At 40.2% G+C, this 26228-nt stretch overlaps 1 protein-coding gene across 5 annotated transcripts in view; it reads left to right on the top strand.

The window, feature by feature from the left end:
• ANO6 (anoctamin 6) overlaps positions 1-11610 on the top strand; it is a 186251-nt gene extending 174641 nt beyond the window's left edge. For 3 of the 5 annotated variants that reach the window (XM_027592751.2, XM_027592749.2, XM_027592753.2), the window contains 3 exons: positions 3010-3212; positions 4472-4577; positions 8401-11610. In XM_027592751.2, the coding sequence (XP_027448552.1) occupies positions 3010-3212; positions 4472-4577; positions 8401-8607 (516 nt within the window). In that variant the 3' untranslated portion in view covers positions 8608-11610. The remainder of the gene's footprint in view (positions 1-3009; positions 3213-4471; positions 4578-8400) is intronic. The other 2 variants (XM_027592750.2, XM_027592752.2) reach the window with 1 other exon arrangement.
• The last annotated feature ends 14618 nt before the right edge of the window (positions 11611-26228 follow it).

Raw genomic sequence — 26228 nt, 5'->3', positions numbered from 1 at the left:
ATTACATACCATAAAGGGTAGCCAGGGACTTCAGGGAGTTAATACATGGAATGCACAGAGCCTGGTCCTCATGCAGTGTTAGCTGCTGCTGTGTTATTATCTTCATCACCCATCAGACTTTGACAGGTATCTAAACTAAAGGCACAAGAATTTTATGATGTGTCACTGAGCCGTGGTTACAGTTTTACACAATAAAGCCAATTATCTGGAACCCAACTGTCAGACCAAGAACCCTTAATTTATCTGAATTGTATGCTATCCCTACTTTTTGGAGAAAGTTGCAAATTGCACACAAAAGACAACTGCTAGCTTATATCATTTTCCATTCACCCAAGTAGCCCACACCTTCAACATCCCCTGTGCTACGGAATGAAGACTGACGTGCAGAAATAGGACAGTGAGGCCTTTCAGGTTCTGCAATCATAAAAGAATGAATCTGTCACATTCAATATGCTGTACAACCCCAAGCAAGGCAGGAACGTGGACTTGTGTGCTTTAGGAACATTTGAGCAACAAGGTTTGAAACTAAAAGGGTTTTTGTTTGACCTTCAGCTAACCAGAAAATTCAGAGGACTCCTACTCCCCATTCCTCAGCACTCTGGTTTGAATGTGGTAGGCACCTTCTACTATCCCCTGCATGACTCCACTCCATTGGCACAAAGGGGATATTGGCCATGTCTCTAAGGCTACTCTGGGGGGTGTGGGTGTGGGTGTGTACACAGGCACATGCCTGCTAACTAACTGGTGCTACTGGTTCTTATCCAGTAGTTTTTTCTTCTAACTTAGGCGTCAGTTTATTATACCCTAGGAAAACTACTTTTTAGATCATTGATTGAACTACGGACAATCTTTTTTTCCATATTATTAGGATTTAATACAGCTTCCAAGCTGCAGATCCTGTGCATGTTTGTGTACATGTCTGTAAGAATGAAACGTGTATATCATTCCCTCACATACCTAATATATGCCTCTACCATCTACTGGGCACAAAAAGGGCTAACTTTCCATAATAGGAGAACTTTCAACTATGGGAAGAAAAGAATAGCCACCAGGGATGAAAATGGACATCAAGCAAGAGTTTGGTATGAAATCATTCATCTTAAAGCTGCTGGTGCAATACATGAGCTGAGTTGACATGGTTGTCTCAGGCCACAGTATCTGCCGTTGAAGACTGATTTTAATTTGATATAAATGGAAAATTGTGTTCAGAACAGCATAGGAAGCAAAGCACACCGCATTTACTTGCACTCTTGCAGTGCATCTCGAAGCAGCTCAATTCGGGAGGAATAAATATCTTGTCAGAAGACAAGAGAATTCTCTTCCTTGTTGGAATTTTTATAGCTTCCTGGAGCACATCTGCAGGTGATTCTGTAAAAAGCTATAGTTAAATAACAGGAAATGTTAAACTACTGAAATCTGGGAAAAGTAAAATATTCTTGTCTTATATCCCCCCCCACCAACAGGCAAACACACACACACACACACACACTCACTTCAGAGGAAATGACAAAGCTGGTTCTACTAAGGGGAGTAATTTTGCAGTAGAAAAGCCCCCTTAGTTGTTTTTCTTGCTCTGCCTGAGATCTTGTTTGTTGGCTTACGGTCACACTGCATCTAAACCATATGTTCAGATGAATACTATTAAAAATCATGTTGTGCCAAAAACATGCCTTTCTGCTTCAATAAATGAATCATTTAGCTTTGTTTATTCGCAGAGAATTTAGGTTAAAGTATATTCCTTACTTTCTCCCTCTTTCAAACCAATTTCATATATTGGGGAGTTTAAAACCCAAATTAAAGAATTTTAGAGAAAATTCATGTAATTCATAATAGCTTTATGTCCTGATAGAGGTCTGACACAGACCCAGGTTAAAAGTTAATCTCAATTTATTCCTTTAATCTGGGATCACACTAAAATCTGTTATTTGATCATGTATAATGTTCAGAACTTTGTTCAGTTAGTCTTTTTGAAGTTTAGAGGCTTAGACACTAGATCTAACAAAATAGGCATACACTTGACTGTGTGAATGCAGCAACCCCCATATAGTTTCTTGCTGCCTACATTTTAAAATTAATAAATTCTTGCTTTCTAATGAAGGAACATATGCAAGTATATACTGAGAGCTTAAAGTCAGACAGACTATGGGTTGACATGTATAAGTAAGTCAGGATACTCTAGGGAAAAGAAGTATGAATTTGAAGGCTACTGTTAGACTAAGGAAAATCTATTTTATGCTATTTATATTCTATTTTTAAGAGGCAAGTATTTCAAAATCAGTTTTATATCTATTGGAAACTCTACAAAGGAATTATAAAAGGCCAAATTATTTTCATAATATTGACCCTAATATTACTTATGCAAAAGGGCCTTCTAAATCATAAAAGAAAGATTAAAATTATATCAAGTAGGGCACCTGGGTGGCTCAGTCATTAAGCATCTGCCTTCAGCTCAGGTCATGATCCCGAGATTCTGGGATTGAGCCCCGCATGGGGCTCCCTGCTCCGCGGGAAACTTGCTTCTCCCTCTCCCACTCCCCCTGCTTGTGTTCCCTCTCTTGCTCTCTGTCAAATCAATAAATTATATCAAGGAGATTTACAAGGTTGATTGAGTTGTATAATATTCTAATTTTTGAAAATCTAATTTATATAACAATATATGCAAGCAAGTTGAGTTAATCCAGGATACCCTGGTCTACAATTATTCCTACTGTACCTAAGAAACATAATAGGCAACTTGCAAGCCTTTGCTTTTCAACTGCAGATGGACTTCTGGACAGCCCTTAGGTGAACTGAAGATCAAGAGGAAGTAACTATTCTTTAAAGCAGCTGCTCAAAGACTTTAGGACATTCACTATCTATATCTATTTGACAGTTAGGAAAGGATTAAATGTTTCTGAATCTTTCATTAAAAAAAAAATCAACTGATGAACACATAATTCTGGTGTGTTTGTTAACCATAGCTATAAAGGCTTAAATTAATGCCCCCTTCCTGTTTTCCTCCCCATATAGGCCATGATCATTGCTTTCACGTCAGACATGATCCCCCGCCTGGTGTATTACTGGTCCTTCTCCGTCCCTCCCTATGGGAACCACACCCATTACACCATGGAAGGATACATCAACAGTACTCTCTCCATTTTCAAGGTCTCAGACTTCAAAAATCAAAGCAAGGGAAATCCAGACCCTAAGGTTGTTATCCCTACCACATGCAGGCAAGTTCCGCTTACATGTTTGAAAATGCATTTCATCTTTTAAAGGACTTTTATTGTCATGTAATTCTAAATAAAATTGCTGGAGACATTTTTTCTTCCCCTAGGTTTCTTTTTAGCCAAACTTAATACAGACTGGGGTCAGAATTTACAAATCAAACCATAAAGCATGATTTAAAGATGGGGGTTTCAAATGATTGCAGGGAGACTGATCCAGGAGAAAAGTCTTGTTTGTATCTTAGAAATGAAGAAACTCAAGGAGTTCCAAAAAAACAAGTTAATTCAGTTGTAATGACTAATCTGTTAATTCGAGCACAACCTGATGTACTGAGTGACAATAAAGTAGCACTCCCTCTCCAAGAAATACAAAGATGAGAAATGTAAAGACCTCAGGCTCACCTAGCAGTATTCTCAAAAGCATTCCTTAAGGACTCTCTGCATTGATTGTAATGGCTGGTAAGTTCAACTGTGGACAATAAACATCAAGTAAATCACTACTTGATAAAGTTTGTTGACTACAGGTCATAGTTTGTTTTTTTTAGTCAGAGTCTTAACCCTAAAGGAGGATTTAAATCTCATTTAGTTCAACTCCTCAAACCCTTCTCTGGTTCAGATTCTCAGCAACACAACCAAGAAACCAGAAATAAGCCCCAAATAAATGTTTCTAGAGCCTCTTTGGAATCCCACATTGAGTCTTCTCTTACTTGCCATAATTCTAAAGAGTAGTTAACCTCTTCCAGGCCTGATAGGTTACAGGCTGAGATGTGCTACCTGAGGGCGATACATACTAACAGCAGTAGCACATGATATCTAATAAGGAAATCCGGACTCTGATTATATTATAACAAGCAGATGGGCATTACTCTCTACAGGGAGAGATAGCCCATAACTTGAGTGAAGCCTGAGGATACCACTATATAAATAAATTTATAAGCCTGTTTCTGAAAATATGCTACAACGTTTTAGTGTTATACTCTTTTGAGAAAGCAGGAATAAAACTCTGACAAAAAAATTTTTTTAATACTTTTGTGTTTACACATATGGAATATGTCATTACCATCATCTTCCTATTTTATGTTCAGTCAAGTATTACTGGAGTCATTATTTCAGGATTTTGTAGCCAAATTAAACTCTTGGAGAAAACTTACAGGATGTCCGGTTTTAAAAAGCATTGCATTAATTATGACATCTTTTGAAAGGGGCCCTTGCTTACAGTACTTAATCAGAAAGAATCTCCTGATACCCCTCTGGTTTGTTTCCAGGTACCGTGATTTCCGGAACCCACCTGGACACGAACAACAGTATAAACACAACATCTACTACTGGCACGTGATCGCAGCCAAGCTGGCTTTCATCATTGTCATGGAGGTAGGAGTATACTGTGAAAGAATTCATAAGGCAGTAGATTTGCAGACCTTTTATTAACAATAAGTGTTGCCAGCTCTGACTTAAAATACATTCTTTTCTCTTGCTAGTAATTATTTTAGGACATCTGTTAATCACATTTAACATGGGAATACCCATAATGCTCTCATTAATGAAATGGGTTATCTGCTTGAAAAGGTGAAAGCGTGTTGTGTGATGGGGACGATTCAGTGCCTCTCACTGTGGTACTGAGTGCCTTTTTGAAAAATTTGGGGTGCCGGGCTGCATGCTAGACTGTGAAGGGGCTTACCGAAGGTCACTAAGTATTTCGACTTCTGCTTCTGATATCGTAGCTGACCAAATACTCTGAGGGGCCATTTCACTACACACCATTCAGAATCAGCTTAAAATAAAATTTCCTTTTCATTTTTGAGCTCACTGGAAGGGAGGAGAATCTACAAAGAGGGGGCAGAAAGGTGATGGCTAAACTAGAGCAGTAAGCACCCCCTGAAGCGCAGGGGCACTCTGAGGATGGGTGCGCTCTTCAGCACCTCCCTCTAAAGGCTCAAGGGCGCCAAGCAGCGGGTCAGCAGGGAGGTGGACCAGCTGAGCTTGAGACTCTTGGATTCAGCCAGGGGCCCGCAAAAGAGCTAAATTTGTCTCAGAGCAGAAGGAAATGCATATATTCCCTGGAGAAAAGGTGTCCTCAGTTTAGACCACATTTTTTTCTCAGATTGAAATAATCAGATACGAGCTTCCAAAGATCAACAATAACAAGGGGAAATAAGAAAAACCACAGGTGAGATTCAGGGGGAAAAAAATAATAATTTGGACCTTCAGTAACTTCAAGAGTATGCATTATCATATTAGGAATATAAATTCAATGTGTATGAAAATGTTTAAACAAAAATGAGCGATTCACAAATGAACAAACAATAACTAAAAAATTACAAGGTAATTTTGAAAAATACATAGTTGAAATGAAAAAACATACGGATTAAACAGAAGTTTGAAGCAAGAATGAATGAATTGGGAGATAGGTCTGAAAAAATTTACTCCCAGCACATCACAGGGAGAGAAGAAAGTGGAAAATACAAAAAAGTCAAAAAATTCACAGAAGGAAAAAAAGGATACCAGAGGAGAGGCAATATTTGAAGAGTTAATGGCTAAAATTCTTCCCAAAGAAATGAAAGGGCTCTGTTCACAGAGCAGAAAGCACAGCAAACATCAGGCAGAACAGAGAAATCCATGCTTACATAGGTTATGACAAAAGTGCAGCTCATCAAAGATAAGATCTTAAAAGCAACCAGAGAAAAAGGACAGATGACTGATAAAGAAAATTAAAACTGAAATGAGAGTAGACTTTTAACAGCAGCATGGAAGCCGGAAGAGAGTAGTCAAATAGCTTACAAAATGCTAAAGAAGGGAACTCTAAAACTAGAATTATAGCAAAATTTTGAGTAATTGAAAAATCTTTCCATAAAGAAAATGCCAGCCCATATGGTTTTGTAGGAGAGTGATGCCATACTTTCTAGAACAGATCATTTTAGTTACCTCCAGAGATCAGAAAAAGGAAACGCTCTCCAACTCCTTTTTAGATCCTAAAATCACACAGGAATAGAAAGAGGAAAATTGTAAGCCAGTCTCCTTCGTTATATTGATGTAGGGATCTTTCTAAAATGTGCCGATTGAATCTAGCAATATATTTTTTAAAGATGACATCAGACCACATTGGTTTATCCCAGAAATGCAAGGGTGGCATAACAAGGTCCACATCTATAAATATAGATGGGGAAAAACAAACCTCTCTTTCCTGCATCATCAACTTTTGCCTCTTTATAATTTCCATCATTCAGACCCACTCTCTCTCTCATCTCAAATATTCTCCACCCTCACATTACCTAACTTACCAGAAGCATTTGACACAGCTCATCGCTCTCTCCGTCTAGGAGTTCCTCCTCACTTGGCTCCCAGGGGGAAAAAAAAAATTTTCCCCCTTTTCTCGTACGTCACAGCTTTGGTGATCTCACGCGGTCCATTGGCTTTAAATGCCATCTATATGCCAGTGATTCACAATATATTTACCTCTAGAACACCGCTCTCCTGAACTCAACCCACGATGAATCCAACTGCCTACTTGACCTTTCCTTTGACAGTACATTGCAGATCTGACCCTTCTTACGAGAGCTCTGTTGCTAGAGTTGAGTTGGAGTCACCATCATTTCTTGCCTGAATTAGGGCCACAGGCTCCTGACTGGGCTCCCAGTTGTCTTCACATCTCACTCAGAGCCGGGCAAGGTCTGACACGCTCTAGCCATGCTCTGTTACCTCTCTCTTGTCCCTGCTCTCCTCCTCACTCATGTCCCTTCAGCTCTATCGCTCCTGATGTACAGCTGGCAGGCTTCTGCCACTGAGCCTCTGTACTGGCTGTTCCCTCTGCCTCGTATGCCTTTCCTCCTGATTTCTGCACAGCTAGTTCCCTCACCTGCATAAAGCCTTGGCTCAGTGAGGCATACCCAGGCTAATCTGTACAAAATCTACCTGAAATTGGCCTCCCACCTAACACAGAAACTCCTGCTCTGCTTTATAAGCTTTCTCCACGCTCTTATCACATGAACACTGTGTACAGTTTATTGGTTTTTAACGATGTTTATTGTATATTACCTATCTCCTTGGTAGGTCAGAGACTTTTGAATAATGAATAAAAATGTGTTCAGCATCGTTAGTCATCAGAAATGTAAGACCAAAATGAAAATCCATTTCATAATCACCATGTTGGTGGAAAAAAAAAGAATTGATGACCACAAGTGCTGGCAAGAACGCAGAGGCTCTGAAACCATCACATGCTGCTGGTGGGCGTGGAAGCTGGTTTAACTACTTTGGAAAATACTTTGGCACCATCTTGGAAATTTGAATATTCATTTAACAGAGTCTTGGCAGTTCCACTTCTGGGTCATCCCCTTGAGAAACTCTCACAAATGTCCTCCAGAATCCAAGTGCAAAAACACTCTCAACATCATTGCTCCTAATACAAACACTAGAAACAAGCCCAGTACATTTTGATGGGGAAATGGATAAATTACAGTGTATGCAGACGGAATTGATAATGAACGGACTACAGTTATGCACAATAACATTGGTGGATTAGAAACTAGTTTTGAATGAAAAAAGTAATTTTCAGGGGCACCTGGGTGGCGCAGTCAGTTGAGCATCCAACTCAGCTCATGATCTCTCACGGTCATGGGATTGAGCCCCATGTTGGGCTCCATGCTCAGCGCAGAGTCTGCTTGAGATTCTCTCTCCAGTAAATAAGCCTTTTTTTTAAGTAATTTTTGAAAGACCATATACAGTATCATACTTTTTTATAAGGCTCAAATCAAGCGAGCCTAAACAATATATTATTTGGGACTATATACATATCTTGTTAAACTTGTTTTCTAAAAATAAAATGATACAGATAGACTCACACAGATAGGATATAGTGCTAACCTTTGGGGGAAGAGGCCTGGAAATGAGATAGGAAAGGAACATACACACTAAAATACTACAGCATTGTTAGGGTGAGTGTTAATAGATATTAGATACATTCTTTTCTACATATCAAATAGTATTCTTGAAATTTTCAAAGTAACAAAATGTGGCTCCTTGGCAGACCCACATGGTGGTAGGAGAGACTGGTTGTATATGTAGAATGCCCACTACCTTGTCCAGATCTATTGCTAGGATGACTAGCAAAAAAAAAAAAAAAAAAAAAAAAAAAATGAAAGCAACTCTGTGTTCCTCTCCATTTCTTTGTGATTGACATCTTTCTTCTTCTCTCCCACAGCATCTCATCTACTCTGTGAAATTTTTTGTATCCTATGCCATCCCAGATGTATCAAAAACCACGAAGAGCAAGATCAGGAGAGAAAAATACTTAACCCAAAAGCTTCTTCGTGAGAATCACCTCAAAGATATGACAAAAAATATGGGGGTCATAGCTAAAAGGATGGTGGAAGTAGTAGATAATAATTTACGACCAAAATCAGAATAAGAGCGTTATGTTCTGAGAAGCACTTTACAGAATTTAACTCTGTCAAAATACATTATGAATCACTAATGAGAATGTTTAAATTAAAACACTTTGGCAAATGGGAGCCTTCGCTATTGCCATTTTCATAGAGATGATTTTTCCGTTTCAGCCAGCCATGCAGGACCTGGGAAATATAAAACTTAGATCAAGAAGTGCATAAAGCTAATCATCTGGAAAACCAGAAATATTACTTTTGATAAATTGGAATTTCTGTAACACAGAAAGTGTCTTGTAGTGTGCTTAAAAACCACCCCTTCCAAAGCAGAATGGATTTTTGTCCCTCCGTTTGATTATTTTCATTCCTTTCTGTTCTCAAGCACATGCTCCCCTTTTAGGCAGTGTTTCATTTCTTCACTTCTCCAGATCAGTCCCAGAGTTAGCTTTCCTTTACAGTACTGTCGCTAAAGACTAGACATGCTAGCTTTTGTGTGATTAAAAATAGCTAACTCAGAATTCGGTTTGATTGGTATATTCAGTGGCAGATAGACCCAAGAATTCACAATATTCAGGTGTATTAGCACATCCCTACAGAAAATGAAACTTCAATAAGAGGAAATAGTTTCAGTCTTCATTTTGGCCTGTCTTTTCGATCTCAGAGAAATACTCTTAATGGATTGGAATAAAGATAGCAAGGTCCTGAAGTGTATTTGTACTAATCCACAGTGACACCTTTTATCTTCCAGGAGCACTCCTAGAATCTTCTGTGCCTAATCAGTGTTGACTGCTTTGCAAATCTCAAGGGAGTAAGATGACAAAAGCAGGGAAAGTTACAGATTCAAATAGAATCGTAACTCCAATTGATCAGGATAATTTACCTCTTCTAAAGATATGTAGTTTCTTGGGAAAAAAATGAAATCGAGGGATTAAAGTTACATTTGTATCAGTGTAATGGTCTGGAAAGATAAGTCCATCCATTTCCCACCAGTTGTCCGTGATTCCTCAGATCCAGGAGGGAGAGCATTAGAGCCCACAAGCACCACTGGGAATGGCTCACTGTCTAGCCAGCGTGGCAGGACGGTGCTGTGCGCGCTTAAGAGAACAGCAAGTGCTCTCATTGTGAGGCTGTGTGGGGGGGGTGCCTTTCCAGCAGGGGTCCTGCATATCCAAGTGATCAACATACCAAAGCATCTGCCATGGTCAAGGTGGTTCCCTACATCCTCCATTCCCTTTTCCCAGCCCAGTAACTTTGTAACTTGCATGCACCAAAGGGTGGGTGGGAGTAGTGGTGGGGGAAGTGGAGGGAGACAGGAGCAGACCCAGATCACTCCCAATTCAGAAAAGAGGCTGGTTTTGGTTTGAGCTTCCAGCCTCCCTAAAGCCATGGTTGGCGGGACATAACTTCCTGCTGAATGCCTGTGCCACGCATATCTTGCCTTCAGTTTGTTCCGCTCTGCAGTCTTTGCTGTGCTTGACTGCCTTTCAGGCACAAGACCCTCTGGTGGGCTCTCACCACTCACCCTTGACTGGTACCAGGGCAGTGCTAGGTGCAGGACCGGGGGTCTGGCACTGGGTTCTTGCTAGGTGGGCCACCACCCACGGCCGTGCTGCTAAATGCCCAGGTATCATAGAAGCCAAGCCACTCATAATCCCAGCAGCAAAGGGAGACGAAAGCTGTTTCATGAGCAGATTCAGAGGCTTGTTGTAAGAGAGCAGCTTAACTCAAGGTCACAGTTCTGCATGCATGCCGTGAATGTTTAAAAAACAACGAAAATAGTATTTACATAGGATCCATCAAAGCAGTATTCTGGACTTCTGAATTGTCCCAGTGGATCAGGGACAACATTTCACCAACTGTCTTGGTCCCACGAACAGTGGGAACAGAGTGCTCCCAACAAGCCACATGAGCTCTGACTGCACAGGGAGTAAGAAAGGAGTTTCTTGCAGCTGCTCAGTCTGCACAGCACAGACCGCGTGCGTCTGGTCCTTTCCCTGCTCAGCTGTGACACTGCCCCTAGCAGTGGTGTCACTTCCTTTCCTCTCACCTCTGCTCTTCTCTGAAGCCTCGGACTATCTCCTCGTGTTGGATTTGGCGAGTACTCACTGTTTATGGGAGCCCAGAAAAGGAAATGTTCTTGCCTTATCTTCTCGTATATACGATACAACTTTAAAAGAATTGTGCATTTACATCTTCATAAATCATCTTTCACAAATCATCTTCATAGTTTACAGTGTGCTTTTGTGGCCAGGAGGGGGGAAAGCTCTACATTTATAAAGCAGAAAATCACATGTATGACACTGCCAATATTCCCCAAACAGCAAAGGAGTGGGGAGCCAGGCCCCCCTGTGACACAGACAGCATTCACGTAACTCCAGTGCCGACTTGGCGGCGGCGATGAAAAACGCCGGGCTGCATGTGCAGGCAGGCACAGGCCGGATCGGGATATGTGCAGAAGCAGCACCCCAGGGAAAAGGGTGGGTGTGGCGGTGCCCCCATGAGAGGAGAATCTGGCCCTCCGCCTGCCCGGTGTTAACCACTAGAGAACTTTGAGTTTTATATCCTTTTGTAATGCCTGTGAATTTTAGCAGATTGAAGCATTAGACCAAAATACTCAGGAGATTTTTCTTTAACTATCCCTCAGATATTTCAGATGTGTCAATAGAAAGGGAATGCCATCATTTTTGTTTGAAAACTAAACAAGGCCATCTTGTAAACTGTCACCAAATGCCTTCCCTTTTAATTACCCGTGCGTGCATCTGGAATTTCAGAAAACTCGTTCACCATGGGGGGCAGAATGAGCTCTGCTATTGAAACACTTCTTGTACCATTTTCTCATTGTGCATATTATAAGATGTTTGAAAAGTTAAAATGTATGAGCAGCTTAACTAAAATAGAATGGAAATATTCACGATGCTTTCATACACTGTGGCATAAGATGTAAAGTTTGTAATGTTTTGTGAATTTCTGTGCATTTTAATATTCTTTTATAATTATGAGCATTTTAATAAATTCACTTTTCAAAACAACACTGGTGTACTCTATTTGTCTTCATGTTTTTAAGGAGAGCGCATATATATATATGCTATTTATCAATTATGTATCATTCAGATAACAAATTGTGTGCTTTTGTGTAGATGATCTCTAAAATTAGATTTTTCATGGCCTATACTTACTTTGAAACATGATTTTTCTGGGAAAAACTCGGTGTGGGGTTTCAGCCAGGGCTGCTAAAAACCAGTTGTTGGGATTAAGCCCTGCCAAGGGCACCAAGCCTGGAGAGCAGGTGGGAGCTGAAAACCAGCCCACCTCTGCTCACCACACCCGCTGAGCCAGAGTCAGGCTGCATCAGCGAGGAGGGAGAGGCACTTTTCTACAACTGCATAAAGTTGGCTTCTGCATGCTAAACCGTGATTGCAGGGGACACAGCCACCCAGAGAGGGCAAGCCAGTAATAATCCCAGAAAGGCTCTGTTTGAACCTGCTGTGGCGCTGAGTACAGAAAAGGGAAATTATGGAGAAGAAGGTAAAGCAAAATCTCATAAAAATCAACCTTTTTATCCTGGACAACATATCCAGATTTTAACTCTTTGTTTTGTTTTGTTTTGTTTTGGGGATTTTGGGCGAGGGGTGGTTTTTTGGGGTTTTTTTTTTTTTCTGTTTTATTTTTTGCCAGCTTAAGTCTCATTAGGCTTCCAAGAAAACTCTAAATCGAATATAATCCATAACTGGACCAACGGCAAGAAGCCTTTTCTGATCCTTATGTGATACCCTTGGGGCCAGTACTAATGTTATTCTTACTTTCAAGCCTTTTAAGTCCAGCAAAGGACTGATCAGAATTTCATTTCTTAAGGTAAGTACCTCCTCTCATTTGCAGGGAATGATGAGATCATAAATAGAGTTGACCCTACAGTAACACCTGTTTGAACGTCACAGGTCCACTTATACACAGATTTTTTTTTTTTTTTTAAGATTTTATTTGAGAGAGCTCATGCTAGCAGGGGGAGGAGCGGAGAGAGCACAAGCAGACTCCCCGCTGAGCACAGCGCCTGACACAGGGCTTGATATCAGGACTCTGAGATCATGACCAGAGCCGTAATCAAGAGCTGTTCGCTAAACCAACTGAGCCACCCAGGTGCCTCCACAGATTTTTTATGATAAAATTTTAATAAATACAGTACTATAAATATTTTCACTTTCTTATGATTTTAACATTTTCTCTGGCTTACTTTATTGTAAGAATAGAGTATATAATATACAAAATATGTGTTAATTGGACTTTGGCTTCTGTCCAAGATGGCAATGTAGGAAGACCCTGAACTCATGTCTTCCACAGACACACTAAATCAACACCTATAGATCAATTCCTCCTGAAGAACTAAGGACTGACCGAACAGCTTCTGCACAACAAAAGACCACAAAGAGACACAGAGACACAAACCCCCACACCCATTGCAAACTGCAGTGAGGAGGGATAGTTCAGAGGGACCATAAGCAGATTTCACCTGCCCTTGAATGTAGAAAAAGGCCACTGTTTACAATACAAAGGCAACCAGAATATACAGGAACCAGTCCTAGAACCCTGTCAAATTGGAGGGGAGCTGCTGGAACTCTCTCCAGGTCACAGGGGCTGGTGAGCCCCATAGTTTGCATTCACCCTCTACCTGGGTAGCAAAGACAAAAGCAGGGTCAGAGTGTCAAAGCCAGCCTCAGCAACGCTTGGACCCCTAGCCCACACCAGCCTCAAATGCCCCAGGGAACAGAAAAAAGAGCCATGGCTTAAACAACTAGAATATAAAGGATTCAGCCCTAGAATTCTGCCAAATGGCAGAAGAGCTGCTGAAACTCTCTCCAGGTTGGAGGAGCTGGGTTACATTCCTTCTCCTTCACCTGACAATACAATGTGGACAGGAGCGGGGTCTGGGCACACTAGCAAGCCTACCACCTCAGTGAGCCCCAAGCCCACACCAGCCCCAGCTGTCCCACCAAAGTGGCCCCCTGCTTGAAGCACACCAGGACACCCCTGCTCAGCACTCACTGAGCAGGACACCCCTGCTCAGCCACCTCACCAAGGTGATACAGGTGCAAAGCACCCCAGAACAATCCCAGTTCACACCACTTTGACTCTAGATGACTTGCCAGGCCACCCCCAGCTCTCACTTTGGCTCCAGACAATTTACCAAGGTTCCCTTTGTGTGGAGTGCCCTGGGACCTCCCCTCCACAACCATGCTTTAGCCACACTGCTGGAGTGCCCCTGTACCCCAGGACACCCCGACCCACACCCATCCTGGCTCTAGCTGCCCTGCCATAGCACCTGCCATGCAGCGTCCCAAAACACCCTGGCTTACACCAACTTCAGCTTCAGCTGTTCTGTGGGGGCACCCTCTGTACAGAGAGCCCCAGGAAACCCCAGCTTGCACCCACTTCAGCTGTCTGGCCAGGTTGCCCTCTGCCAAGAGCCCCAGGACTGCCCTGACTCATGCCCACTTTATCTCTGGCCATTCCACCAGGGTGGCCCCCAACCCCAGGCCATAACAGCCACAGCTCCAGCCAACCAACCCACCAAAGTCACCAGGCACACAGTCTACACAGGGATGACCATGTACAAGATCATTCCTTCTAGTTTAGGAGAAGTAGCTATTCCACCTAATTTATAGAAATAAATACAGAAAGTCAAGCAAAATGGGGAGATAGAGGAATATGCTCCAAATGAAAGAATAAGACAAAACCTAAATGAAATGGAGATAAGCAATGTGCCTGATAATGAGTTCGAAATAATGGTCATAAAGATGCTCACTGGACTAGAGAGAAGAGTGGATGAACTCAGTGAGAACTTCAGCAAAGAGAAAATATAAATATTTGAAGAAAATATTAATATCGAAGAATATAGTAACTGAAATAAAAAATACACAGAAGGAATCAGATGCATAAAAACAGATTAGTAATCTGTAGGATAGGGTAATGAAAAGTGTCCAAGCTGAACAGCATGAAGAAAAAAAGAATTTTTTTTTTTTTAAGAAAAAAGAAGTTTTAAACATAAGGTATCTCTTGGACAACATCAAGTGAACAAACGTTTGCATGATAGGGTTCCCAGAAGGAGAAGAGAGAGAGAAAGGGGCAGAAAATTTATTTGAAGAAATAACAGTTGAAAACATCCTTAACCTGTTGAAGAAAACAGACATCCACATTTAGGAAATACAGCGAATTCCAAACAAGATGAACCCAAGCAAGTCCACACCACAAAATTAAAATGTCAAGGATTAAAGACAAAGACAGAATTTTAAAAGAAACAGCATTGTACATCAACGGCTAGATCACCCAGGCAAAAGGAATCAATAAGGAAAGAGTGTTTTTGAATGACACATTTAGACTAGATGGACTTAACACTTATATACAGAACATTCCACCCTACAACAACAGAATAAACATTCTTTTCAAGTACACATAAAACATTCTCCAGGATAGATCACGTTAGGCCACAAAGTAAGGTTCAATAAATTTAAGATTAAAGTCATATCAAGCATCTTTTCCTACCACAACAGTATGAAACTAGAAATCAATTACAAAAAAAAAAAAGAAAAGAAAACACAACCACACCAAGGTTAAACAACATGCTACTAAACAACCAATTGGTCATTGAAGAAAGCAAAGAGGAAATCAAAAAATACATGGAGACAAATGAAAACGAAACACAATTGTCCAAAATCTTTGGGACAGAGCAAAAGCAGTTCCAAAAGGAAAGGTTATAGTGATACAGGCGTACCTCAAACAAAGCAAAACAAAAAACAGAAAACACATACACACACACAAAGAAAATTTTCAAATAGTCAATCTAACCTTACAACTAAAGGAACTAGGGAAAAAATAAAAATAAAACTCAAATTTAGTAGAAGAAAGGAAATAATGAAGATTAGAGTAGAAATAAATGAAGGAAGGAAGGAAGGAAGGGAGGGAGGGAGGGAGGGAGGGAGGGAGGGAGGGAGGGAGGGAGGGAGGGAGGGAGGGGGAGAGAGAGACAGAGAGACAGAAAAAGAGAGAGACAGAAAAAGAAATGAAAAGATCAATGAAACCTAGAGCAGTTTCTTTAAACAGATAATAAAATTTATGAACCTTTAACCATACTCAGCAGCAAAAAAAGACAGAGGACCCAAATAAATAAAATCAGAAATGAAAGAGAAGTAACAATTGATACCACAGAAATACAAAGGATTATAAGAAGCTACTCTATGCCAACAAACTGGACAACCTAGAAGAAATGGATAAATTCCTGGAAACATACAATTTCCCAAAAGTGAATCAAGAAGAAACAGAAAATCTAAAACAGCTTACAAGTAACAAAATTGAATCAGTAATCAAATTTCCAAAAAACAAAAGTCCAGGACCAGATGAATTCAGAATTGCATTCTACCAAACTTTTCAGGAAGAGTTAATATCTATTCTTCTCAATCTATTCCAAAACACAGAAACAGAAGGAAAGTTTCTAAATACAAGGCCAGCATTACCCTAATACCAAAACCAGAAATGACACTACAAAAAAAAGAAAACTAAAAGCCAATATCCCTGATGAACACAGATACAAAAATCCTCAACAAATTTTAGCAAACCAAACTAAGCAATACATTAAAAGGACTATTTATCATAAATAAGTGGCATTTATTCTGGAGATGCAAAAATGGTTCAATATTCACCAATTAATCAACGTGATACACCACATCAACAAAATGAAGGATAAAAATCATATAATCATCTCAATAGATACAGAAAAATCATTTGACAAAGTTTAACATCCATTCATGATAAAAACTCTCAACACAGTGGGTTTAGAGGAAACATACCTCAACATAATTAAGGCTGTCTATGAAAAACCCACAGCTAACGTCATACTCAATGGTGAAAAACAGAGCTTTTGCTCTAAGATTAGGAGCAAAAAACAAGGATGTCCACTCTCACTGCTTTTATTCAAAATAGTACTGGAAGTCCTCACCACAGCAATCAGACAAGAAAAGGAAATAAAAGGCATCCAAATTGGTAAGGGAGAAGTAAAACTGTCACAATTTGCAGGTGGCATATATACATATAAAACTCTCAAGAATCCACCAAAAAACAATTAGCAGTAAACCAATGAATTCAGTAAAGTTGCAGGATACAAAATTAATATACAGAAATCTGTTGCATTTCTATACACTAATACAAAATAGCAGAAAGAGAAATTAAGAAAACAATCCCATTTACAATTGCACCAAAAAGAATAAAATACCCCAGAATAAACTTAAGCAAGGAGGTGAAAGGCCTATACTCCAAAAACTACAAAACACTGATGAAAGATAAAACAAACAATCCTGGCATTTGTATGGAACCACAGAAGAGCTTAAATAGCCAAAGCAATCTTGAAAAAGAAAACAAAACTAGGGGCACCTGGGTGGCTCAGATGGTTAAGCGTCTGCCTTCGGCTCAGGTCATGATCCCAGGGTCCTGGGATCGAGCCCTGCGTCGAGCTCCCTGCTCCAGCGGGAAGCCTGCTTCTCCCCTTCCCTCTGCTTCTACCCCTGCTCATGCTCGCTCTCTCTCTCCCCGTATCTCTGTGTCTCGACTTAATAAATAAAAATAAATAAATTTAAAAAAGAAAACAAAACTAGAGGTATCACAATTCCAAACTTTAAATTATATTACAAAGTTGTAGCAATCAAAACGTTATGGTACTGGCACAAAAACAGATACATAGGTCAATGGAACAGAACACAAAACCCAGAAACAAACCCACAATTATATATGGTCAACTAATCTTCAACAAAGGAGGAATAAATATCTAATGGGAAAAAGTCTCTTCAACAAATGGTTTTGGGAAAACTGGACACCTACATGCAAAAGAATGAAACTGGACCACTTTATTTTACCATACACAAAAATAAACACAAAATGGATTAAAAACCTAATGTGAGACCTGGAACTATAAAAGTCCTTGAAGAAAGCAGAGGCAATAATTTCTCTAGCATTGTCCATAGCAACTTTTTCCTAGATAAGTCTCCTGAGGCAATGGAAACAAAAGCAAAAATAAACTATTGGGATTACATCAAAACAAAATGCTTCTGCACAGTGAAGGAATCAATGAAACTAAAAGGCAACCTATGGAATGGGAGAAGATATTTGCAAATGACACATCTGATAAAGAGTTAGTATCCAAAGCATATAAAGAACTTCTAAAACTCAACACCCAAAAAATGAATAACCTAATTAAAAAATGGGCAGAAGACATGAATAGACATTTTTCCAAAGAAGATATATAGATGGCCAACAGACATATGAAAAGATGCTCAACATCACTCATCATTAGGGAAATACAAATCAAAACTATAATGAGAGATCTCACACCTGTCAAAATGGTTAAAATCAACAACATAAGAAAAAACATGTGTTGGCAAGAAGGTGGAGGAAAAAAAGACCAAATGTGAGACCTCATGCACTGTTGGTGGGAATACAAATTGGTGCAGCCATTGTGGAAAACAGTATGGAGTTTCCTCAAAAAGTTAAAAAAGAGAACTACACTACAAGGAATCCCACTACTGGGTATTTTACCCCAAAAGTACAAAAACAGTAATTCAAAGCAATACATGCCTCCCTATGTTTATTGCATTATATACAATAGCCAAAATATGAAAAGCAGTCCAAGTGTTCATCAATAGATAAATAAAGAAGATGTGGTATATATAGCCATGGAATAATATTCAGCCATAAAAAGGAATGAAATCTTGTCACTTGCAACAACATGGATGGAGCTAGAGAGTATAATGTTAAGAGAAATAAGTCAGTCAGAGAAAGACAGATACCATATTGTTTCACTCATATGTAGAATTTAAGAAACAAAACAATGAGCAAAGGAAAAGGAAAGAGAAACCAAGAAACAGACTCTTGCCTATAGAGAACAAACTGACGGCTATCAGAGGGGAGGTGGGTGGAGGGATGGTTGAAATAGGTGATGGGGATTAAGAGTACATTTATGATGAGCACTGAGTAACATGTAGAATTCTTAAATCACTATATTGTACACCTGAAATCAATATAACACTAGATGTTAAGTATACTAGAATTAAAAAAAAATTTAAAAAACAATGATGAAAGAAATTGAAGATGTCACAAAGATATTCCATGCTCATATATGGGAAGAATTAATATCGTTAAAATGTCCACACTAATGAAAATAATCTACAGATTTAATATAATTCCTATCAAAACACCAATATAATTTTTCACAGAACTACAACAAATAATACTAATATATGTATGGAACCACAAAGACTCTGATTAGCTATGGCAATCTTGAGAAAGAAGACTGAAACCTGAATGTATTACAATCCCAGATTTCAAGACATACTACCAAGTTATAGTAATAAAAACATTATGGGGGCCCCTGGGTGGCTCAGTCATTAAGTGTCTGCCTTTGGCTCAGGTCATGATCCCAGGGTTCTGGGATGGAGCCCTGCATTGGGCTCCCTGCTCCGTGGGAAGCCTGCTTCTCCCTCTCCCACTCCCCCTGCTTGTGTTCCCTCTCTAGCTGTGTCTCTGTCAGATGAATAAATAAAATCTTTAAAAAAAAAAGTTATGGTATTGGCATGAAAATACACACATAGATTAATGGTACACTATAGGGAGCTCAGAAATAAACCCATGATTATATGGTTAATTAATCTACAACAAAGGAGGCAAGAATGTGCAATGGGGAAGAGAGTCTCTTCCACAAATGGTGCTCAGAAAACTGGACAGCTACATTCAAAAGAATGAAACTGGACCACTTTCTTACTCTATACCCAAAAATAAATTCAAAGTGGATTAAAAACCTAAATGTGAGACAGGCCTGGAGCCATAAAACTCCTAAAAGAAAACGTACACTGTAATCTTGGACATAAACTTTAGCAACATTTTTCTAGATACGTCTCTTAGGGCAAGGGAAACAAAAGCAAAACTAAACTATTGGGATTTCACCAAAATAAAAAGCTCTTGCATAGCTAAGGAAACTATCAACAAAATGACATGGCAACCTACTAGATGAGAAAAGATATTTGCAAATAATGTATCTGATAAGGTGCTAATACCCAAAGTATATAAAGAATGTATATAACTGAACACCAAGAAAACAAATAATCCCACTAAGAAATGGGCAGAGGATCTGAACAGACGTTTTTCCAAAGAAAACATACAGGTGGTCAACAGACGCATGAAAAGATGTTCATTATCAAGGAAATGCAAATCAACACCACAATAAGATAGCAACTTCTACCTGTCAAAGTGGCTAGAATGAAAAACACAAGAAATAGAGGCACCTGGGTGGCTCAGTTGGTTGAGCATCCAACTCTTAGTTTCAGCTCAGGTCATGATCTCACGGGTTGTGGGATTCAGCCCCACATGGTGCTCCACGCTCAGCAGGGAGTCTGCTTGAAGATTCTTTCCCTTTGCCCCTCCCCCATGAATGCATGTGCGTGCGCTCTCTCTCTCTCAAATAAATGAATCTTAAAAAAAAAAAAAAGACAGGAGGCGCACCTGGGTGTCTCGGTTGTTAAGCATCTGCCTTCTGCTCAGGTCATGATCCTAGGGTCCTGGGATTGAGCCCCACATCAGGCTCTCTGCTCAGTGGGAAGCCTGCTTCTCCGTCTCCCACTCCCCCTGCTTGTGTTCCCTCTCTCACTGTGTCTCTCTCTGTCAAATAAATAAATAAAATCTTTAAAAAAAATAAAATAAATTTTTAAAAAAGACAAGAAATAACAAGTGTTGGTGAAGATGTAGACAAAGGGAACACTGTTGGTAGGAATGTAAATTGGTGTAACCACTGTAGAAAACAGTATGGAGGTTCCTCAAAAAATGAAAAATAGAAATACCATATGATCCAACAATTCCAATCCTAGGTATATAAAAACACTAATTCAAAAAGATATACATACCCCTATGCTTATTATTACAGCCTTATTTATAATAGCCAATATTTGGAAGCAATCTTAGTGCCCATCATTAGATGAATGGATGAAGAAGATGTGGTGTATATACAATAGAATATTAGCCATAAAAAGGAATGAAATCTTGCATTTTCAGCAACATGGATGGACCTAGAGGGTATTATGTTAAGTGAAATAAGTCAGACAGAGAAAGATAAATACCATATGATTTCATGTATATGTGGAATATAGAAAACAAAGCAAAAAAAAAAAAAAAAAACCAGAAACAGACCCACAAAAATAGAGACCTGGTGGTTGCCAGGGGAGAGGGGTGGGGAATGGGTAAAATGGGTAAGGGGAGCAGGAAATACAAGCTTCCAGTTACAGAATGAAGAAGTCACAGGAAAAAAGGGCATAGCACAGGAGATGTAGTCAATGATAATGCGGTAGTGTTGTATGCTGACAGATGGCAGCTACACTTGTGGGGAGCGTAGCTTAATGTATAGACTTCTCAAATCACTCTGTAGTGCACCCGAAATGAATATAACATTGCGTGCCAATTATGCTTCATTTAAAAAATGTGTTAATTGTTTTTATGCTTTTGGTAAGGTTTCTGATCAATAGCAGGGTAGTAGTAGTTAATTGTTTTGGTGAATCAAAAGTTCTATAGGGATCTTCAACTGTGCAGGGGCGGGGCACCCCTAAGTCCTATACTATTCAAGGGTCAGCTGTAATTGGTGGGAGTCAGATAGCTACCGCACATTGTGCCAGGTGTTTATTCACATATCATCTCACTGCCAACATTTATTTTATTGTGGGTAAATTTTAAGTAGCTTTTAAAAAATGATACTAAAGGAAGTATATGATTATAAAAGAAACACAAAATGTTGAAATATCCGAAGCTATACATGGAGGCTGTGTGGGAAAACTAAGTCGTTCTCTCACCCAGCCCAGCCCGCTCCAGAGGTCTCAGAAAGTGTGAGTTGAGGCCATCAGGGTCATCTTTTTGCCCAAAAGAGACTTCAGAGATTTGCTGTGGTTTTAATAATTATATCTAGTGTATTGAAGTTATAGATCAGAAAAAGCTACTTCTTTCCTTACACTTTTAAGTTCAACCCAAATCCTATTCTTTTCATAAACTTAGCCAATTTTATCACTTTTAAGGGAATTTTGAATGTCTGTTTTCACTTGCAAACTTAATGAAATGCTTTAAAATATCTGAAAGAGCAATTATAAATTTAGCTTATTCCATTTCCTTTTTAAGTACTCCAGTTTTCTGACCTACTGTGGCCAAGAGGCCATAAGTGGGGGAGGTGCAAATTCTTTCCTGCTCTTCTCTTCAGAGGATAACTTCCACAAAGACATTTAGGCCATGTCCTCTCTTGTTACCCCTTGTTACTTGGAGACTGAATATAGAGTGGAAAATGGCCAGACCATATACAGAAATAGAACTCTGACCCACAACCTGCAGCAACCAGCCCAGGAAACCAACGCCTTATCTGCAATAATCAGACCAGAAAGCCAGCCAGACTTGTAGGAAGTTAGACTGTTTTATCTCTAGTAACAGTCCAGGAAGCCAAACAATAACACCTAAAACAATCAGCCCCGCATGGCAGGGACTTAATAACTGACAGCTTCTCTAATTTTTACCTCTATGTCCAACTTAGGGTCAAACAGGGAAAGCCAAACATGCACCTTAACCAATCACATAGGATGTCTCGCTTCTAGTTAGCCCGCCTCCAGCTTCCCCATACCAGTAGTCTCCAACTAGATCACACCTGGAATCTTCCCATTTTTCCACTATAAAGCTTCCTCACTCCTGTTTCTACCATTGAGTCTCAGCCAAATTGCAATGGACAGTGGCTGACTCCTTTACTACAGCAGGCTCTGAATAAAGAGATTTTGCTTGCTTTCATTTGGTTGATCTTTATTTTCACTAAGTTATTTAACCTCTGTAGCCTCTAGCTTCCTGATCCATTAAATGGGGCTATTTGTTCCTACCAGGCAGTGACACTTTGAAGTTCTTAATGTCTCACACTAAATTCAGTGTGCCAGGCAATATAAGAAACCACAGGATGAATACAGGCATCTTAAACACAGATATATTTTGGAAGTAAATATAAAATGTAAATGAATTTTTTAATGTAAAATAACAAAATTCAAAGGAATTGCCTACTTATGTCGAGCTGCTTCATCTCAACCCCTGGGTTATGCCTTTCCTTTTCTCTCTTCATTGGAACTTGGGTGGAAAAGTCTGAGAAATGTTGACATATGTTAAAAGCACCTTATCAGCCTTGAGATTCTAGAACAGTGGTTCTCAAAGTGTGGTCTATGTTCCCTTGGGACAGTTTGAGACCTTTTCAAGAGTCTACAAAGGCAAAACAACTTTCATAATAATACGAAGACATTATTTGCCTTCTCACTCTCATTCAGTGTGCAGTGGGGTTTCCAGAAGCTACACAACATTCGATATGGCCGCAGATTGAACACAGAAGCAGTTATGAGTATCCAGCTGCTTTCTATTAAGTCAGACATTAAAAATATAAAACAATGTCCTCTTCTCACATTATTTTGAAAAATACAGTTATGTTTCATTAAAACATGCAGTGGGTTCATTGTTTTTTTAAAATTAAGAAAATTTTTTAATTTCTCAGTTTTAGTTTCTAATACACTAAATATTACTAGATATGATTCAAACAAACAAAAGTTTTTTAGGGTTCTCAATACTGTTTTAAGAGTATGAAGGGGTTTGGTGGCCAAAAAGTATAAGAATCATTGCCTTATAACAGTAAAAATTTGAACAAGAGCCAACCCCAGCATTCACATTTAACTTGGACAGTACGACTCCAAGTGTGAGAGGGGAGAAAGACCAATGCAAACTTTCCATTCTCAGTGCATGTGAAATCCATCTTCTGGTCGATGTTAATGACCTTCACTGAAGCTCAGGATCCAGCACAAGGGCTGCATCTGTGCTTCTGCTCAGACAAAGCCCTCATCTTTATTTCCCAGCTGTCTGTCCTGGGCTGCACAGTTTGATGGGACTGCTGCAGTCTCTTTTGTGTATCCTGCCATATCGAGCATATATTTGTGTATATATGTTGGATTCTAGGCTGTCTTACTTAGAAATTCTGGAGTCTCAAGGGAGGAAATAGGACCATTAATATTAGTGAACTAGCATGCAGAAAGTAGTCAGAGCTACAAATCCTGATGCTCTTTAGAGGCCCACTGTAAAAACATGGTGCACAAATGAACCTGTACACCAGATGCAGGAAGCAATCTCATTAAAGATATTTCCTTCAAATGAAGAAGACAGTGTATTTATTCATTACTGTATCTGTAGCAGACCTGGCAGAGAGTAGATGTTCAATAAACAGTTGACTGAATGAATAAATAAGTGAATGAATATGTTAACCTTTCCTGAGATCAGATTCTTCCAGCCAAGAGATTTAGAAAGCATATCCAGGAAAGTAAAATAAGGTGAAAGTGGAAATGACAGTTGACTGTGCAAGTTATTAAATCAAGATGGGTAGAGCTAGGGATGGTGGCTTCATACAATGGCTGAGTGGGTAGAAGCCCTGATTGTGAACTGAGCGAAAATATTGTTACTATAGATGTTGCTACTTCTCCAGCCACCTGCCAGCTCTCTGCTGGCCACCAACCACCAGCCCACCACTGAAATGTGTCAGTCCCATACAGAACTACAGCTGCCTTCTGAGGTGAGGTGACACCAAAGATTTTTTTACAGGACATACAGAGGCCAATGTAAAAGGCCAGTGAAGTAGATCTGGGAAGCTATCAATCCCCATATACAAACGCTGCCTTGAGCTAACTTCTGAACTCATCTGCTGTGTGATTCTCATGATTGATTCCCACTTGGTCCCTCCAATTGGAGACAGATCCAAACAGAAAGTGGCTTGAACAAGGCTATCATGATAATTAGCAACCTGTTATTCCCTATCCATAGGAAAATGGTAAAGGAGAGTTTTCTGGGCACGTGAGCATTTGAATTTGGGCTTTTAAATAAACTCTCAAAGGCAAATGCTGGCTCTCATTTTCATTCAGCCCAACTGGAAAAAGTACCATACAGTAAGTATGATTTTACTGCCATATTTGACATAGGTTTGTCCATGAAATTAGACTTTTCAAAGGACCAGCTGTTGACTTTGCTGACTATTATGTCTTAATTTTATATTCAGTGTATCATTTTTATTGTGATTTTCTTTGGGCTTAGTCTTTGTTTTTCTCTAAATTTCTTAAGTTCAATTCATTTGACAATTCATTCAACAAACTGTTGTGTCTGTTGTATGGCAGGCATTGTTTTACATACTGGAGACAAAGTAGTGTTGCTTAGCTCACTAATTTTTTAATACTGGTATTTAAGACCATAAGTTTCTCCGGCCTGATTAGGGGATATCTTCCCCTTCATGGATCTAGTCAGCAAAGACTGGAAGAAGTAGCTCTTTTTCAAAATGCCCAATTTTCAACAAAAATCCCACCACACACAAAGAAACAGGGAAGTGACATCACCAAAATGGTGATGATGTAGGAGACCCCAGGCTCCTTCCCCCCAACAAAGATCAATAATTAGACAGCTATCCATGGACAAAACCAGCACCGGGAGAGCTTTAGAATCCATTCAAGTAACTTCAGTCACACAGTGGAACAAAAATCCTGAGAATAACTGCACAAAAAGTAAAGGAAGACAGTGTCATTTTGTCTATATCATCCCATCCCCATGGCAGCATTACGTGATGCCAACAGGGAATTTCACAACTAGAAAGAGCTTTCCTCACTAAGAAAGGCAGAAGGTGCTTTTGAGGCACCACAGGAAGGTCCCACTTCAGTTTTACCCCCACAGAGATGGGGTATAGAATGGGCTATAAAGGGACAGCTAGGAGCAAGAAAGAAAAGCAGCACCAGTAACACAAAGGGAGTGATCACAGTTCACAGTGACTTGCTTTATGGATAAACCCAGAAGCTTTCAGCATAGAAGAAGGGACCAATGGCTAGCATTTCTGCTGTGGGCCTGCTGCAGATTTCACCAGTTTTTACCCCACAGGTATTTGGATCCATGGATGCCAGTCAACTGAGTCCCTCCCTGTTCCTTTTCCCTGCCCTAGAACAGAACGGGCAGCTGCCCCAGGCTACCAGAATGCCGAACACCAGCCTAGAACCCCTTGGCTGACTCCCACCACCAAGAGCACGCCTGAGGCTAGCCCCTCCAGCTGTACGCTTGCGCGCTGCTGACCTGGCGCACATCACTGGCCTCCCCTGCAATGCACCTGCCCCAGGAGAGGTCACACAGTCATGGGAGAGCACCCATGGCCAGGGCAGCACAGCGGCCAGTGAGCTGCTACTTGGCCCCGACCCTTGTTGCCTGGTCTGGCCCCCACCACTATGTTTGTATCTGCAACCTACCCCTGACACTTTATGGACACCTGCAGCTGGTCCCCACAGCTGAGTATGTGTATACCACTGGCTTCAGCCACAGCTGCTGCCTGCCCCGGTCTCTAGCCATGGACACAAAGGCACTTCACTGAGGATTCCAACAGCCCTTGCAGCCACTGCGGACCACCAACAGTAGTTGCCAAGGACCAAACAGTTGTCAAAGCTATGGACTCCAATGGCTTGAGACAAAAAACACACCAAACCTCCCTAGACCCAGTGCTACCACACCCCCCTGAATTTCACACCCTGCACCACTAAACCTGGGATCACAGCACACT

This window comes from Zalophus californianus, chromosome 9 (assembly GCF_009762305.2).
Source record: "Zalophus californianus isolate mZalCal1 chromosome 9, mZalCal1.pri.v2, whole genome shotgun sequence".
Taxonomy (NCBI): domain Eukaryota; kingdom Metazoa; phylum Chordata; class Mammalia; order Carnivora; family Otariidae; genus Zalophus; species Zalophus californianus.
This window is presented reverse-complemented; position numbering and strand designations above follow the sequence as displayed.